The sequence below is a fragment of the Delphinapterus leucas genome, chromosome 6, assembly GCF_059928025.1.
Source record: "Delphinapterus leucas isolate spDelLeu-1000000601 "Yukka" chromosome 6, BTC_Dleu_Yukka2, whole genome shotgun sequence".
In the NCBI taxonomy this organism is placed as follows: domain Eukaryota; kingdom Metazoa; phylum Chordata; class Mammalia; order Artiodactyla; family Monodontidae; genus Delphinapterus; species Delphinapterus leucas.
This window is the reverse complement of record NC_143134.1, coordinates 121,470,402-121,484,381: the sequence shown is the minus strand read 5'-3', so window position 1 is coordinate 121,484,381 and position 13,980 is coordinate 121,470,402. Positions and strand designations below refer to the sequence as shown.

Below are 13,980 nucleotides of genomic sequence, written 5' to 3'. Positions count from 1 at the left end.
CCTGGTACCCGAAACCCAGGAGGCATTCCATGAATGTTTGTTGAATGACTGCATGAATGTGAGGCAGCTGAGAGAACACGGGTTTGAGTCTGTCCTAGCACACGAGGGATACTGGGCAGGTTACTCTATCTCTCTGAGGCCCTGGGGTGACGATCAAATGGGATTATGGCTGGGAGACCTCTGGGCACTGACTTCTGGGCAGGTACTTGGAGAAGTAGATAGGTCTGGGACCTAGCTAGGCAACATGCCCAACCCTGGGAGAGGGCAGATGACCATCATAGCCCCCACTGTGCAAAGGAGGAAACTGAGGCAGACCCCATCCCTGGCTGCATCTCAGGGATGCATGCTTGGGTGGGGTGAATAACGCACCCACCAAGCTCCTTCCAGTTCAGATGCTGTGGCTCTGATAAAACCACATGGACCGTGTCCCCTGCTGCCCCCAACCTGCAGTGATCCCCAACTCCTTGCCCCACACTCAGACCCCTGTGTGGTCTGGTCCACACACCCTCCCCAGTGTGTGCACCCCTCACTCCTACCCCAGCCTCCCTACAGCCTTCCTCCCCCAGGGACCCCACCAAGCCCTCCCCCCCACAGAGCCCCTGCCTGCAGCACCCCTTCCTGAAGCCCCCCCATCCAAGAGGGACTCACCTCCAAGGCTGGGCTCAGAGGCCACAACCTTGGGCTCCTGTGCAACCACAGCCTTTGAGGTCAGAATGATCTGGGTTGAAACCCACAGCGGGGCCACGTCACAGCCCTGTGACAGGCAATCTCGTGTGGTGACTCTCAGAGCCTCAGTTTCCTCCACTGAAGATAAGGTCGGTCACTCTGACCTTGGGAGGGAGTGTTGGGGATTAAAGCAGGGGGAAGGTGCCCAAAGTGCTTGGACTCAGGAGGTCGTCTGGCTGAGGGCGCCCAACACAGGACAAGGCCTCTGATGGTCAGCGCAGGCTCAGTGAAGGTAAAGAGCGATGATTCTGAGTCCCCCGTTCACTTAGAGCTGAGTGACCTTGAGAGCTGAGGCCACTGTTCACAAATAAAAAGTCAAAATCACTGAGCACCCAGGGGGTGTCCTTACTAACACTAACTACCGCCGACAGTCATTCAGCCAGTGGTGGGCCCCTCCTCCCTGGGCTCCTCCAGCCCCCTTTCACCAGCCAGGGCTGCAGCTGGCCACAGGCTGGACCTCGTGTCCGGAAGTCCTGCCAGGAAAACAAGGAAGGGAGTGTAGGGGGAGGGGGGGTGGTAGGGGCGGCTTGACCTTCTTTTCTGTACCCCGTGTCCACTGCCGCCCCCAGGACTGCCTGTCCCAGCCATGCGCTCATGCGCTGAGCTGGCCCCAGCAGGTGGCATACGGGGTAGGACGGAAGGATGGGGGTGTACAATCTCACATCTCCAGGTCTACACTACCACCCGGCCCAGCCCCCGCCCGGTTGCGTTTGGGGCGGCTGGAGGTCCTAGGGGGCACAGGAGGAACAGAGCAGGTGGCGGAGGTGGGAGACGCGCTGTGACTCCCCGGTGCGCTGCGCGCGAGCGCGCGGCAAGGCGGGGCTCACGTGCACGCGACGTCCACGGGCCCGCGCAGGCCCCGTGTGCGCTCCCGGCCGTAGACTCTAGGCCCTGCTGCCCCGGCGGGGTCCACCCACGTCACCCAGCGAGAGGGAGACCGCTGCGCGTCCCCGAGCTCGCGCGGCGGGGTCCGCCCCTCACACCTGCGGTAGGCAGGGCAGGGGCGGGGCGGGGCGGGGCGGGGCCGCGGCGGTCCCCGCCCACCCGGCCGGAGCCCGGGAGCCCGGGCGGAACCCAGCAGCGGGGCCCGAGCGGCCGGCGGCGCGGCGCAGACAATGGGAGCGGCGCTGGCGGCGGCGGTGGCGCTGGCGGAGCCCCGGGCCCGGCGGGGACGGGAGGCCGCGCCATGAGCCCCGCAGCCGGGCGCCCCCCTGCGCCGCGCGCGGGCCGAGGCCAGCGGCCTCTGCGAGCCCTGGGCCCCGCCCTGGGGCCGGCGATGCGCTGCCAGGGCTGAGGATGATGGTAGATTGCCAGGTGAGTGCCCCGCCCGGCCGCGACCGCTCTCCCCACCGCCAGGGGGTGGAGGAAGGACCGCGTGCCCGCCCCCCCCCCCCCCCGCCCACACCCCATCCAGCCGGGAAGGAGCATCGCGCCGAGTCCACGCTGAGCGCTCGCTTACGCAGCAGTTCCGCGTCCAACCCTTCCTGGTACAGTTGGGAAACTGAGGCCAGGAGAAAGACACGGACTGGCCCGGGGCCACGAGGTGGGCAGAGTCCAGAAGAGAAGGGAGGGTTCCAGCCTCCAATGCCAGTGCTCAGCCACTATCATGGGGTTCCCTTTGGGAATGAGAGCCCCTGAGATTCTGGGGGACCCCTGTTCACCCCCACCCATGAGGGGCCCTTTCCTCTCGGCATCCCGACGCGCCCACAGGTACATACACACACATTGACTTCACAGGTGGGGACCATGGCGTAGATTCAGAGGAGAGTGGACACAGAAGTGACAAGGGGGAAAGAAGAAATTGGTTGGAGGCAGTTCTACCACGGGGCAGGACCATCTAGTCTCCTGGCAACATGCCCAGGGCTCAAAGCGTGAGGGACAGAGGTGCCAGGCAGACGGGCTGGGCGTCTCCAAGGTTCCCGGGGGTCGGCGTAGGCAGGAACAATCCCCAGGGCAGCCTGGAGAGGACAGTTCCTCGGATCCTGCATCCACCACTCTGGGCACCTGGAACCAGGATGAGATTCCCCCATAGTGTGGAGGGAATTACAGGAGAGAAGTCCTTGGTTTACTCCACTGTAATTTGGGGTGCACAGATGGGGTGATCCCAAGGGTCCTGCAGCTCGTAGAAGAGTCTTTTGGCCTTGGTTCTCCATCCCTGACCCACTGTGCTCCAAGTCTTCCGAGTAGAAAATGCTTTTTACTCCTTCGAGGCCCTTCTGAGCAGGGGGCAGCCTGGGGGCCTGGGGAACTGGGGACCTGGGTGGCACAGAATGAGGCAGAGCATTGGACCACGTCTTTGTTGGCACCTGGGGGTCCTCATTTGGAAGTGGGTGGAGTCACTGCCCTGGTTGGAGTGAGGAGGCCTCCGGAGTGAACTGGACACCAGGACAGTGGCGGGAAAGAGGGGAGCAAGAGAGGCTTCTGAGGTCCTGCACATCTCCCCTGGAGCCGGCAGGTCCTGCTCCTTTGCCCCTCCGGGGTAGGGAGAGTCGCTGCCTTGACTACACCCAAACAAAGGTGTGTGTTTTGTTTTCTGGTTTTCCTGCCTGGGGCTGCAGTGCTGGGGCTGACCACCAGGGGGCGGGCTGTGCTCACTCTGCTCAATGGAGCAACTGGAGCAGGGAAGGGGCACCCGGGAGTCATTCTGGGCGTCCCCCTGCCTCCGACCCAACAGGCACCTTTTATTCCTAGCCTCCAGGTCCACACTGTGAGCTGCTCAGAGGCAGGAGGGGGCTCCAAGATCCTCTATTGATTCAGCTACTGTGCCCTGGGCGCTCACCCAGGAGCTCACAGCTTAGAAGCGCAGATGGACAAAAGCAGGAAAGCAAATCCCCGTGAGAGAGAAGAGCAAGTGCTCTAGGGAATGAGTCAGGGCCCTGGAAGGAGGGCCAGGAGCCCCTGGAGGGTCTAAAAGGCCTCCAAGGTGACATTGATGCTGTGACCAGAAAGACAAGAGCAGCCAGCCCTGCACACTCTGTGAGCAGTGAGCCTGGGGGAAGGTCAAAGGCGCAGAGACTTGAAAACAGAAGATTTTGTAGCCAGGAGGAAGTGAGACAGGAGCCAGTGTGGCTGGGAGAGCTGAGAAGGAGAGCGGGGAGGAGGGCAGGGCAAGACCTGGAAGGACATCCCGGTGTCTGTGCCATGCGACAGCATCCCCTAACGTAGCGCTTACAAGGACAAACACTGACCCTCTCAGTGTCTGTGACCCGGAGGCAGGCTCAGCTCAGCTGGGAGCCTCTGCCCCGAGGTCCCCCAGGAGGCTGGGCTGTGGTCTCAACTGAGGCTCAATCAGGGTGGGGTCTGTCTCTGAGACCATTCTCGGGTTATTGGTGGGATTCATCTAGGCGATGGGCGGGTGCAGAGAGATATTCCGGAAGGAAGTGTCCTGTGGTCAGGGTTGGTTTGAGGAGGGGAGGTTACGATGCTGGAGATGAGAATGATGATTGGGTCTGGCATCTACCAAGCGCTCACCTGCGCTCCATCCTCACTGCCCCCGGTCACCTGCATGGTCATCAGGTTCCTGGGCTCTGCCTGGAACACTGGCTTGGCTGCACTTGGCTGGGGTAGCAGAGGTGGGACTTGGTCCACTGGAGGTGGGGTGGTGTATTAGTTTCCTTTAGCTGCTGTAACAGAATACCATAAACCGTGTGACTCAAAACAACAGAAATTTATTCTCTCTTAGTTCTGGAGGCCACCATGCTCTTTGAAGACTCTAGGAGGGGATCCTTCCTTGCCTCTGCCAGCTTCTGGTGGTTGCCAGCAATCCTTAATGTTCCTTGCCTTGTAGACGCATCCCTCCAAACTCTGCTTCCATACTCACATGGCCTCCTCTGTGTGTATGTATCCAGTTTTCCCTCTTCTTATAAGGACACTGGTCATTTGATTAGGGCCCACCCTTCTCCAGTATGACCTCAGCCTAACTTGATCATGTCTGCAAAGACCCTATTTCCAGAGAAAGACAAATGTCATGTGATATCGCTTATATGTGGAATCTTTAAAAATGGCGCAAATGAACTTATTTACAAAACAGAAATAGAGTCACAGATGTGGAAAACAAACCTACGCTTACGAAGGGGGAAGCGGCGGGGGGAATAAATTGGGAGATGGGATTGACATGTACACACTACTATATATAAAACAGATAACTAATAAGAACCTACTGTATAGCACGGGAAACTCTACTCAGTGCTCTGTAATGGCCCGTATGGGAAAAGAATCTAAAAAAGTGGATATATGTAGATGTATAACTGACTCACTTTGCCGTACAGCAGAAAGTAACATGACATTGTAAATCAACTATAATCCAGTAAAAATTAATTTAAAAAAAAAAAGAGTGCTCCTAAAAAATAAAAAAAAGACTATTTCCAAATAAGGTCTTATTCACAGGTGCACAAGGTTAGGACTTCAACTTACCTTTTGTGGGGACACAGTTCAGTCCAGAACAAGGACATTGAAGTGATTCTACCCCCGAAGGCCAGGTACCCAGGTGTCCTCAGGGATGGGGGCAGCAGTTGGGGTCTGATCAGGTGTCCGGGGCTTGGCCCCCGGCTGGAGGTTTTGGGGTGTGAGTGGAGCCTGGGGGTGCCCTGTCGGGGACAGCACGGCTCCCCAGCTCGGCGCGTCCTGACGCAGCACCAGCAGGTGGCGCTGTGCCCTCCTTGCGACGGCCCCGGCGCGGCTCTGAACAGCCGCGGCGCGTAGACAAAGGTCTCACCTTCCAGTTGCGAGGAGAGGACAGACACAAAATTGTAAACAGACCAGGAGCACAGTCAGTTCAAGGGTGACGCGCTGCGGAGGAAATCAAACAAGGCGGGGCCCCGGGGTAGTGACTGGGTGGCGACCTGGATGGGCCGCCACGGGGCCCGACCCCGTCAGACCCACAAGGGTTAGTTTTTCGTTTCCTGCTATACCTGCAAGCTGAGCCGACCCTTCTCAGCTGCTTGCAGGGGCCCTGCAGCTATGATTACACTGGGGGTGGTTTCCAGGCAGCTCTCCCATTACCGCCGGCCGGGTGTCCGTGCGTCCCAGATGTTGGGGGGATCGCAGAAGGCAGCCATGGGGATGGGTGGGCAGGCCGAGCAGGTCAATGCTTGAGGAGTCCCTTCCCCAGAGACCCTGCCCGAAGGGGGCGATCCTGCCTGAGCTCTCCCACGGCCCGCCTGGTGGGGTTCTGCCCGGTTGTACAAAGCGGGGAGCACCATCTGTTGCTGAGGACCAGGGCCCCTGGGCTCCCCGAGGCATCACTGGGATGCAGCAAAGTGCCCCGCGTGGCCCTGGCCCGGGAAGTGGAGGCCGTTTCTTCCTGTGTCCTTTGGGCGCTTCCGCATCTCACCAGGCCGGGGCCAGTAGCCCTTGGCGGTGGGTCACTGAGGGATTTACGCAGCAGATGTTCATCGAGGGCCTCAGAGCTGAGCACTTGGCCCGTGTGGAACACCTTGACTCCCATCTGAGGGGATCAGACCGTAGACACGAGGGACAAGGGTATAGGACAAGCAATAGATCCAGTGGGGAAGGCATTTGACTGGGACCCTGGGGACCTGGGTTTGGTGACCGCTCGGCCAGCGGTGGCACACTGGCCACGGGGCCACGCTCTGTAGAGTTCTAGGCCACTCCCACACCTCCATCCCGGGCTGCGGAGATGCCTGTTGTAACGACAGCCAGCCCATGGCACCTTCCCTGCGTCCGGCCTTGGGCTGCAGTGTCTCGCTGTATCTGCAAGGTCAGCACTACTGCCATCCTCATTTTTGGGAAACTGAGGCCCTGGGAGGCCAAGGGGCTCCCACAGCTAGATAGTGGCAGGGCTGGTGAGGGCGCGTCCCTGCGCGCAGACAAGCCTGGGAGGGGCTCGGCATGGGCATGGGCGTTGGGGGCAAATTCCTTCCAATTACAGTGAGCTCCCAACGGTCAGGGCAGGGCAGGCCCCAAGGTGGTGGTTAACAGCGGGAGTGGAGACGTAAACAGAGCTAATGAACCCCTTTGTCCTCACCCCGCTCTAATGAAGGCCTTGGACTCTGTTCTCTGCATTTTCTTAGGGTTCTGGGTTTTTGAACCTCAGTGAGTCTTCTCTTAGGGTCACGGCTGAGTGGTCTCCCTGGGGGTGGGGGAATGAGGTTTTGGGGCGTCAATGTCTCCTCCCAGGGCAGCCAGGCCAGGGTGAGGAGGTGGAGAGGAGAGGGCATCCCCCTAAAAATGATAAGTCCCAGGAGAAAGGAGAGTTCCCATGGCAACCGGGAGGCGTTGCTTGGCAACTACGGGTCCCCAAAATACTTGCCTGCAGGAAGGCTCAGGGCTGGGGCTTTCCCATGGCCTGTGTGTAGCCTTAGCCACTCTGTGGCTGATCTACCACACCCTCCTCTTCCACCCAGCAGCCTCAACCTCCGAGTCTTCCTGAGGGAAACCCTAGCCTGCTCCCCCCTCCCCATTGCCCCACCCTGCCAGCCAGCCACCGGGCATCAGGCCAGTCCCCTAGCAACGGCTATTTCCTGGACAACTGAGTGACAGTTGATGGTAGCAGAATGTCATAAAGTGCAGGGTCAGAGGGCACAGCAGATGGAACCCAGTACCAGCCAGGGTTGGGGGCAGTATGGTGTCTTGTGCTTTGCACCCCCTGCATGCTGAAGCCATGAGTAACCTGGGCCTGGAGCAGGGCGGCAACGCAGGGTGTTGCTGGAGGGGGCGACGGGTAGAGTGCTGAGATAGAGGATTTCTGTTCTGGGCCGCCTTGGAGACTTGGCTGTGTGACCCTGGCATGCCCCTTCTTACTAGCCTCAGTTTCCCCGTCTGTAGTCACAGCTACCCTTGTACCCGTGTGTTCACCATTAAGTGCATAAATTATGCCACCTATGGGGCCTTGGGGTGGGAGGGTGAGGGACCAGGACCAGGCCAGGCACTGCTTCTTCATCTGCCCATCTGCATCCGTCTCCACGGTCCAGGGGAGGCAGGCGGCCTCGTGGTTAAGGCCATTCACTGGCTTTGGAGATGGACACCTGTGTCTGTATCCCAGCTCAGTGCTCAGCACTCAGCGTCCTGGAACAGGGACTAAACCCGTGGTGGCTCACTGCTCCCCAGTGTGAGGAAATGGGGTGCCATGGGGATGGAAGGCAGTCCGGCCCTGTGGGCCTCTTAGGGGCTGCTTTAGTTTGTGGGCACTGACCCCGTGCCCAGCAGCCCCAAGGACAGGGATGAGGGCTGTGGGTAGCCAGGAAGGAGCCCCTCGACCACAGGACAGGGTGGCGTGTTGGAAGGGAGGAGAGGCTGGTAGGGGCCAGGCTGCCCAGTGGTTGGACTTTGGAGCTGGGCAGGGAGGAGTGGGACTGCTGGTGACCCCGAGCCAGGATTCTAGACTGACCGTGACCGTTCACTCTCTGAGTGACCTCGGGCCATCGTCTCACCCCTCTGTGCCTCCCTGGCCGCATCTGTCAAACGGGGAGGGGGCGTGCCTACCTCCGGGGTTGGGGGAGGCCCCGGCGGCACCCGGTAACCCGGTGCTGGACACCTGTGTTCGGCGTGCGGGCAGCGCGGGGCTGCCGGACGATCCTGGCCTTGACTGCCCAGTTCCCGCAACCCCGTCCCCAGACCTCGCTTCGAGCGCAGCAGGAGGAGGGGGCGGGGCGAGGGCGCCGCAGACAATGGCCCGGGACCCGGGCGCCGGCAGCAGTGCCCGGAGCGGGGCGTGGCGGCGCGCCCCTGCCGGCGTTCATGCTGGTGGTCCCGCCGCCGAGCGCGCGGGCGGACGAGGTGAGCCCCAGCCCCGCGGGCGGCCGGGGAGTACGGGCAGGAGGCCACCGGCGCGGGAGGGAACCAAGACGCGGGGGCACTGCCCCCACCCACCCTGGGCTTTCTGCAGGGAGGGAGCTCAGTTCACCGAAGTGAGGCAGCTGGGCCCTTCCCCCACTCCACCCCACCCCTCAGGGTAAGAGGGGGCGGGTCCACCCCGCGGCTGGGGGGGCACCCCAGATCGTCCCCGCTTTCTGGGTTGGGATCCAGAACCGGTTTACTTGGGGAAGGCACAGGGCCTCTTCTCTGGCACCACCTGAGAGTCCAGGTGTGACCACCTGACTCTTTGGAGCTGCGGTGGGGAGGGGGTGACCCTGGACGGTGGAGAGGAAAGTCCCCTTGGCCAGTGAGTGACCCTGAGCCCCAAAACGTACCCACCTCCCAGCCCCTCCACTCTTGGAACTCCACCGTGACCACAGGCCTTTGTCGCAGGAGGCCCTTTCCCAGTAACTGTCCAGCTCAGAACTGGGAGGGTGAGGACGTGGTGGGGAGGTGAGGAGGACAGTGTTGAAGCCCTTGGGGCTGCCACCATCTGAAATGAATCTGTTCCAACTAGATTCTTGCTGCTACCCACCCCCATCTGTCTGGGCTGTGGCCCATCTCCATCACCATCTGTAAGGGAGGCCCTGGCCCCTGGTCATGTGGGAGGTGAGGCTGTCTAGAGGTCAAAGGGGAGAGAGAAGTCTGGGGCGGCCAGGGAGCCTGGCTAGGATTTGCGGCATCCAGACAGGTGGATGCCTTCACTCCTCCCTGCCTTGCTTGCCTCACCTGTGGACTCCCTGGATGTCAAGGTGTGTGAAATGTCCCTGAAGCACCTGGCACGAGCACAGGCAAGCCCTCTGCAGGTGGCAGGAAATGCCTTTAACCCTTCAAGGAAAGCAGGTGGCCGTGTGGCCCACCAGCTGTGTGGACAAGCAGTGTTGACCACCCTTGGAGAGCTGGGGGCAGGGCGCCAAGTTGAATCCCCGCGTATTTCCAGCTGGGGAAACTGGGGCCCAGAGAAGCTGAGAAGATTGTCCAGGCCGTACGGTGAGCTTTCCCTGCATAGCCTTCTTCCCTGAAGCCAGCGTTCCAGGCCCCTGACCACCGCCCCCCTCACCGCTGCCCCCATAGGGACTGGAAGGTGCGGACTGGAGGGTTGCCTTTTGACCTTCTAGTTGCTTGGGGTTGAAGCTCAAGGGCGAGGCAGTCCACCTGGCCTGAGGCCCTGGGTGGCCAGGGAGGTGGCAGCTGCGGACTTTGGGGGCAGGGAGCTTGTAGGTGGGCAGTGCCGCGTCCACATCACGGCAGACGACTGCAACGACTGCCATTCTCCAGGATTTCAAAAACAGTTTCTTTCACAGCCACTTGGGACCAGGAAATCCCAGCACAGAGTACGGGCCTCCTTCCTCTCTTACCAGCCCTGCCGGGAGCAGGCATGGGGTGTCCCTGAGGAAGCGTGCTCGCTGAGTCTGGGGACGTGGGGTGGCCATCGCCTGGCAGTATGAGGTACAGGCGAGGCTCCTGGGGCTGGGTGTCCCATCCTGCACATGGACATGCGAATGTCTTGGGAGCATCCCCCTGCCTTTGGGTGAATGTGTGCACGTCTGAGTGAATCTGTGACCACGTTTGTCATCACGTGCCAGTAGTGTACACGGCAGTCCGGCAGTGGCTGAGCGAGCACACGTGTGAAAGGACATGTGCAGGCTCACGACTGGTGCCTGGGGGAGGGAGAGCGCGTATCCTGAGAGCACAGGCGTGTGTGCACGTGCATGCATGCAGGCATCTTGCCTTTTCAGAGCACCAGGCCCAAGCCTTGACCATGAGGAGGCCGGACCCCTCAACCTCTCATCTTTAAATGGGTTGAGAAGTGTGCCCAGCTCACAGGGCTCTGAAGTGCTTAGCACATGCCTGGCACGCGTGGGCACGCTCTTGCGGTCGCGTGGAGACCTACACAGCTCTTGGAGGGTCCCCAGGCAGAGGAGGTCAGCTGGTACCTTGGTGCCCCTGTCCCTTGTCCCAGGTATGAGCAGGTGAAGGCCCTGGAGTCTCGCCTTCTGTGGGAGGAACCAAGGAAGGAGCAAAGTGCAGGGCTTGGCAGAAGGACAGTGGACGGTGGGAGGGTGGGACAAAGGCCGTGAAACCGTCACTCAGCCCCAGGGCATCCTCTCGCCCTCCCACCCCCCACCGGCCTGCTGGAGAAGAACTGTGAGAAAGAAGGCAGTGGGCACCAGCCCCACCATCTCCCGCAGCCAGCTGGAGCCCCAGGTCCTTTTCAGAGGCCAGGACAGCTCAGGAGGTCCCCCTCTGAAAGGGCAGCCCCGCTTCCCAGGCCCTGGGCCCCCGCAGGCGGGTGGGTGGCAGCGCCGGGTACGCAGTGTCCCTGGCACGGCAGGCAGCCTCCCCACCACAAGAGCCCGTTTGTCCTGACTCCCCTGGCCCTGAAGCCCTGACTGACCAGGCCCCGCTGGGCACAGGGGCCTGACTGTGGGCTCAGCTCCCTCCCCCACCCCAGCCTCAGTAGGCCTGGCTGTGCTTCGGGAAGGGGCTTCCTAGGCCAGGCCTAACCACGCCAGAGCGAGCTCTGCTTACCCGATGAGCAGAGACCCGTCCCCGAAGAATTGTTACGGAGCTGGGGACTCACGAAGGAGGAAAAAAACCCCAGGTTGAACCAGAGCTGAATCGACTGCCCACCTCCCCCGACCGACATCCCCAGGCAGGCTGGCTTCTGGGAGCCTCCAGGCTCCTGTTTTCCAGAAAACCTGGCTTCCCCATTGCTCCTGCCTGGGCATGCCCCCAACCTGTGCTCCCAGCCCCACTCTCTGGAAAGCGTTTTAATGGCAGATTGGCAGACTGGGCCTCGCCCTTCCTCTTTGCCATTCCTCAGGCTCCTCTCTAGCCTCACCACCTCCCCCAGGAAGCTTTCCTGGTCATCTTCCCAGATGGAGCTCATTGGCCCCGAACCCTGAATATTTTCGAGTCCAGGAGCTTAGAAGCCGCAGGGACCACCTGGACCACGGAGTATTTGTTGAGAGCCCACGGTGTGCCAGGAAATGTTCCAGGGGTCGGTACGTCAGGGAACAGTGTCCCTGCTATCGAGGAGCTTCGACCCGTTCCAGTAAGCGAGGGAAGAACTGAAAAGATGCTCAGAACATAGTGGCCTTTGCACTCCTGTGAGTGTGCGTGTGCACGTGTGAGTGACTGCCCATCGACAGTGTGAGAACCCGCCACGGGTCGGCCCTCATTCCAGGTACTTGGGTATGAGGGCGAACGGGGCAGATTGAGCTTACAGCCCAATTGAGTGGTGAGACACAAACCAATCCCACAGTGGATGATTTGTTTGCTTTTTGTGTTTTTTTTTTTTTGCGGTACGCGGGCCTCTCACCGCTGTGGCCGCTCCCGTTGCGGAGCACAGGCTCCGGACGCGCAGGCTCAGCGGCCGTGGCTCACGGGCCCAGCCGCTCCGCGGCATGTGGGATCCTCCCGGACTGGGGCACGAACCCGTGTCCCCTGCATCGGCAGGCGGACTCTCAACCACTGCGCCACCGGGGAAGCCCTGGATGATTGTTTTATTAACATTTTATGAGTGGTACTTTCTCAGCTCGTCCACCTTATTTAAAGTTGCAGCTCTCCAATCCCATTACTCTATTCTATTTTTTTCTTCTCTAGCATGCTTGCCTTCAAACAAGTATTTTACTTATTATACTGCAGGACCAGAAGCTGATCTTTATCTGTTTCATTCCCTGGCATATTCCCAGCACCTGAGCAGGGCCTGGTATCTAGTACCTGCTCAGTTAATCAGTTGTGGTCTGAGTGTGGTGCTGTAGTTGGGCCCCCGGGGCCACTCTGGTCTGCAGTTGGTGCAGGCTGAAAACCCCGTTACCAGTCCCTCAGGGATGCAAGATAAACTGAAATTGCTTAGAGATTTTTACGGCAATTGGATGTTGCCGCGACATTTCAATTGCATTTTACGACAGTGTCAGTCAGTCCCAATTTGGGGATTAAAAAGGAAAACCACTGATTCTTCCCCACAGAGTGTCCTAGGCTACTTGAGGATAAGGTTTTTTGAACATGTGGCCTATGCCAGGCCCCATCCTAAGTGCTTCCATCCGATATTGCATTTAACCCATGCGAGCTTTCGGAAGCAGAGGTCATCCCCATGTGTGGCTTAGGACCAGGCTCAGCGCGGGGTGGGGAGAAAGTCACTTGCTAGCTCCCCCAGCCAGTGAGTGGCAGGCTCTGGGTTTGAGCCCAGACTCCGTCTACCTGGAGCCCCAGCTCGTGGCTGCCACTCTAATCCATAGAGTTGGATGTTGAGCTCCTTGCCGAGCTGGACGCGGGTGCAGGCCCGAAGGGGCGGAGAACTGTCCTCGGCTGCCACGGGAGGGGGCCGCCGGCATCCTTGGCCCGGCTAGATCCTGCTGGCTCAAAGCCACGGGGAGCAGCTGGGGCAGGGCCCGGATTCTCGGATCCTCAGCTTCTTGGCAACCTGTGTGACTCAGCGGGCTGGTAAAAGGGGCCGGCGGGTGGACAGCCCGAGCAGGGGAGCCCTGTGGCCAGTGAATCGGTAGTCAGAGCAGCTGACCGCTGGGTTACTGTCCTGCCTGGGGCGGGGCCAAGCCTCAGCTCTCAAAACAAGCACAGCCCCTCTGTCTTTCTCCCTCCCAGCTCCCCTGGCAGATGCTTCCCGTGGCTCTGCCGTTCCCAGGGGTCCCCACGTCTTCCCAGCCTGGAAGAGGGGACAAAGCCTTCCGGTTCGGGCGTGTGGCCTTCCACAAGTCACTCTGAGGCTCTGGCCCCCGATGGCCTTCCTGTAAAGAGGGACCCCCTGCCCATGGAAGGGCACCTCGAGGATAGACTCTCCCTCGGCTCTTATGAAAAGCTGGGAGCAGCTTGGGAACAACAGCCCCAAAGCCAGACTGCTGTGTGGCTTTGGGTGAGTTCAGTGCCGTCTCTGAGCTCTGTCCCCAAGCTCACCTGCAAAACTGCCTCACACATTGTGACAATTAAATGATATCCACACTGGCATATCAGTGAACAGCAGAAATACTAGGGAGGTCGATGACTCCGGTTTAGGCATGGAGTTGGGGGTGGGGGAGGTGAACAGGGAAATGGATGTCAGAATCTCAAGCTGGGCCTCATACAGCGGACAGACCACCCACGTGCTGACGGGGACCCAGCAGCCCCAAACCTGCCCGTGCTGCCAGGACCAAATCCACTTTAACCCAGTGCACAGTGGAGGAAAGCAAGCTGCCCTGGGGACCGGACAGGCCCAGGCATATACCTGGGGTTGGCACTGACCATCTGTGCAGCCGCGGGCAAGTTGTTTGCCCTCTCTGGGCCTCGGTTTTCTGTTTTACAGCAGAGGTAGTCGCCGTGGCTTCATCTGTTTCACAGATGCTGGTGGAAAGGTGTTTTGTCTCGTCAGTAGCCGTTTCTGCCTGCAAGGCTTCTATTTGCCTTAGGTGAACCCCCCCACCGACCTAAGCCCCCTCCCAG

At 60.3% G+C, this 13,980-nt stretch overlaps 1 protein-coding gene across 2 annotated transcripts in view; it reads left to right on the top strand.

The window, feature by feature from the left end:
- Positions 1–1,858: 1,858 nt before the first annotated feature.
- The window catches only part of RALGDS (ral guanine nucleotide dissociation stimulator), a 67,833-nt gene continuing 55,711 nt past the window's right edge, over positions 1,859–13,980 (top strand). For both annotated transcript variants that reach the window (XM_089913944.1, XM_022578317.3), the window contains exon 1: positions 1,859–2,040. In XM_089913944.1, the coding sequence (XP_089770070.1) occupies positions 2,023–2,040 (18 nt within the window). In that variant the 5' untranslated portion in view covers positions 1,859–2,022. The remainder of the gene's footprint in view (positions 2,041–13,980) is intronic.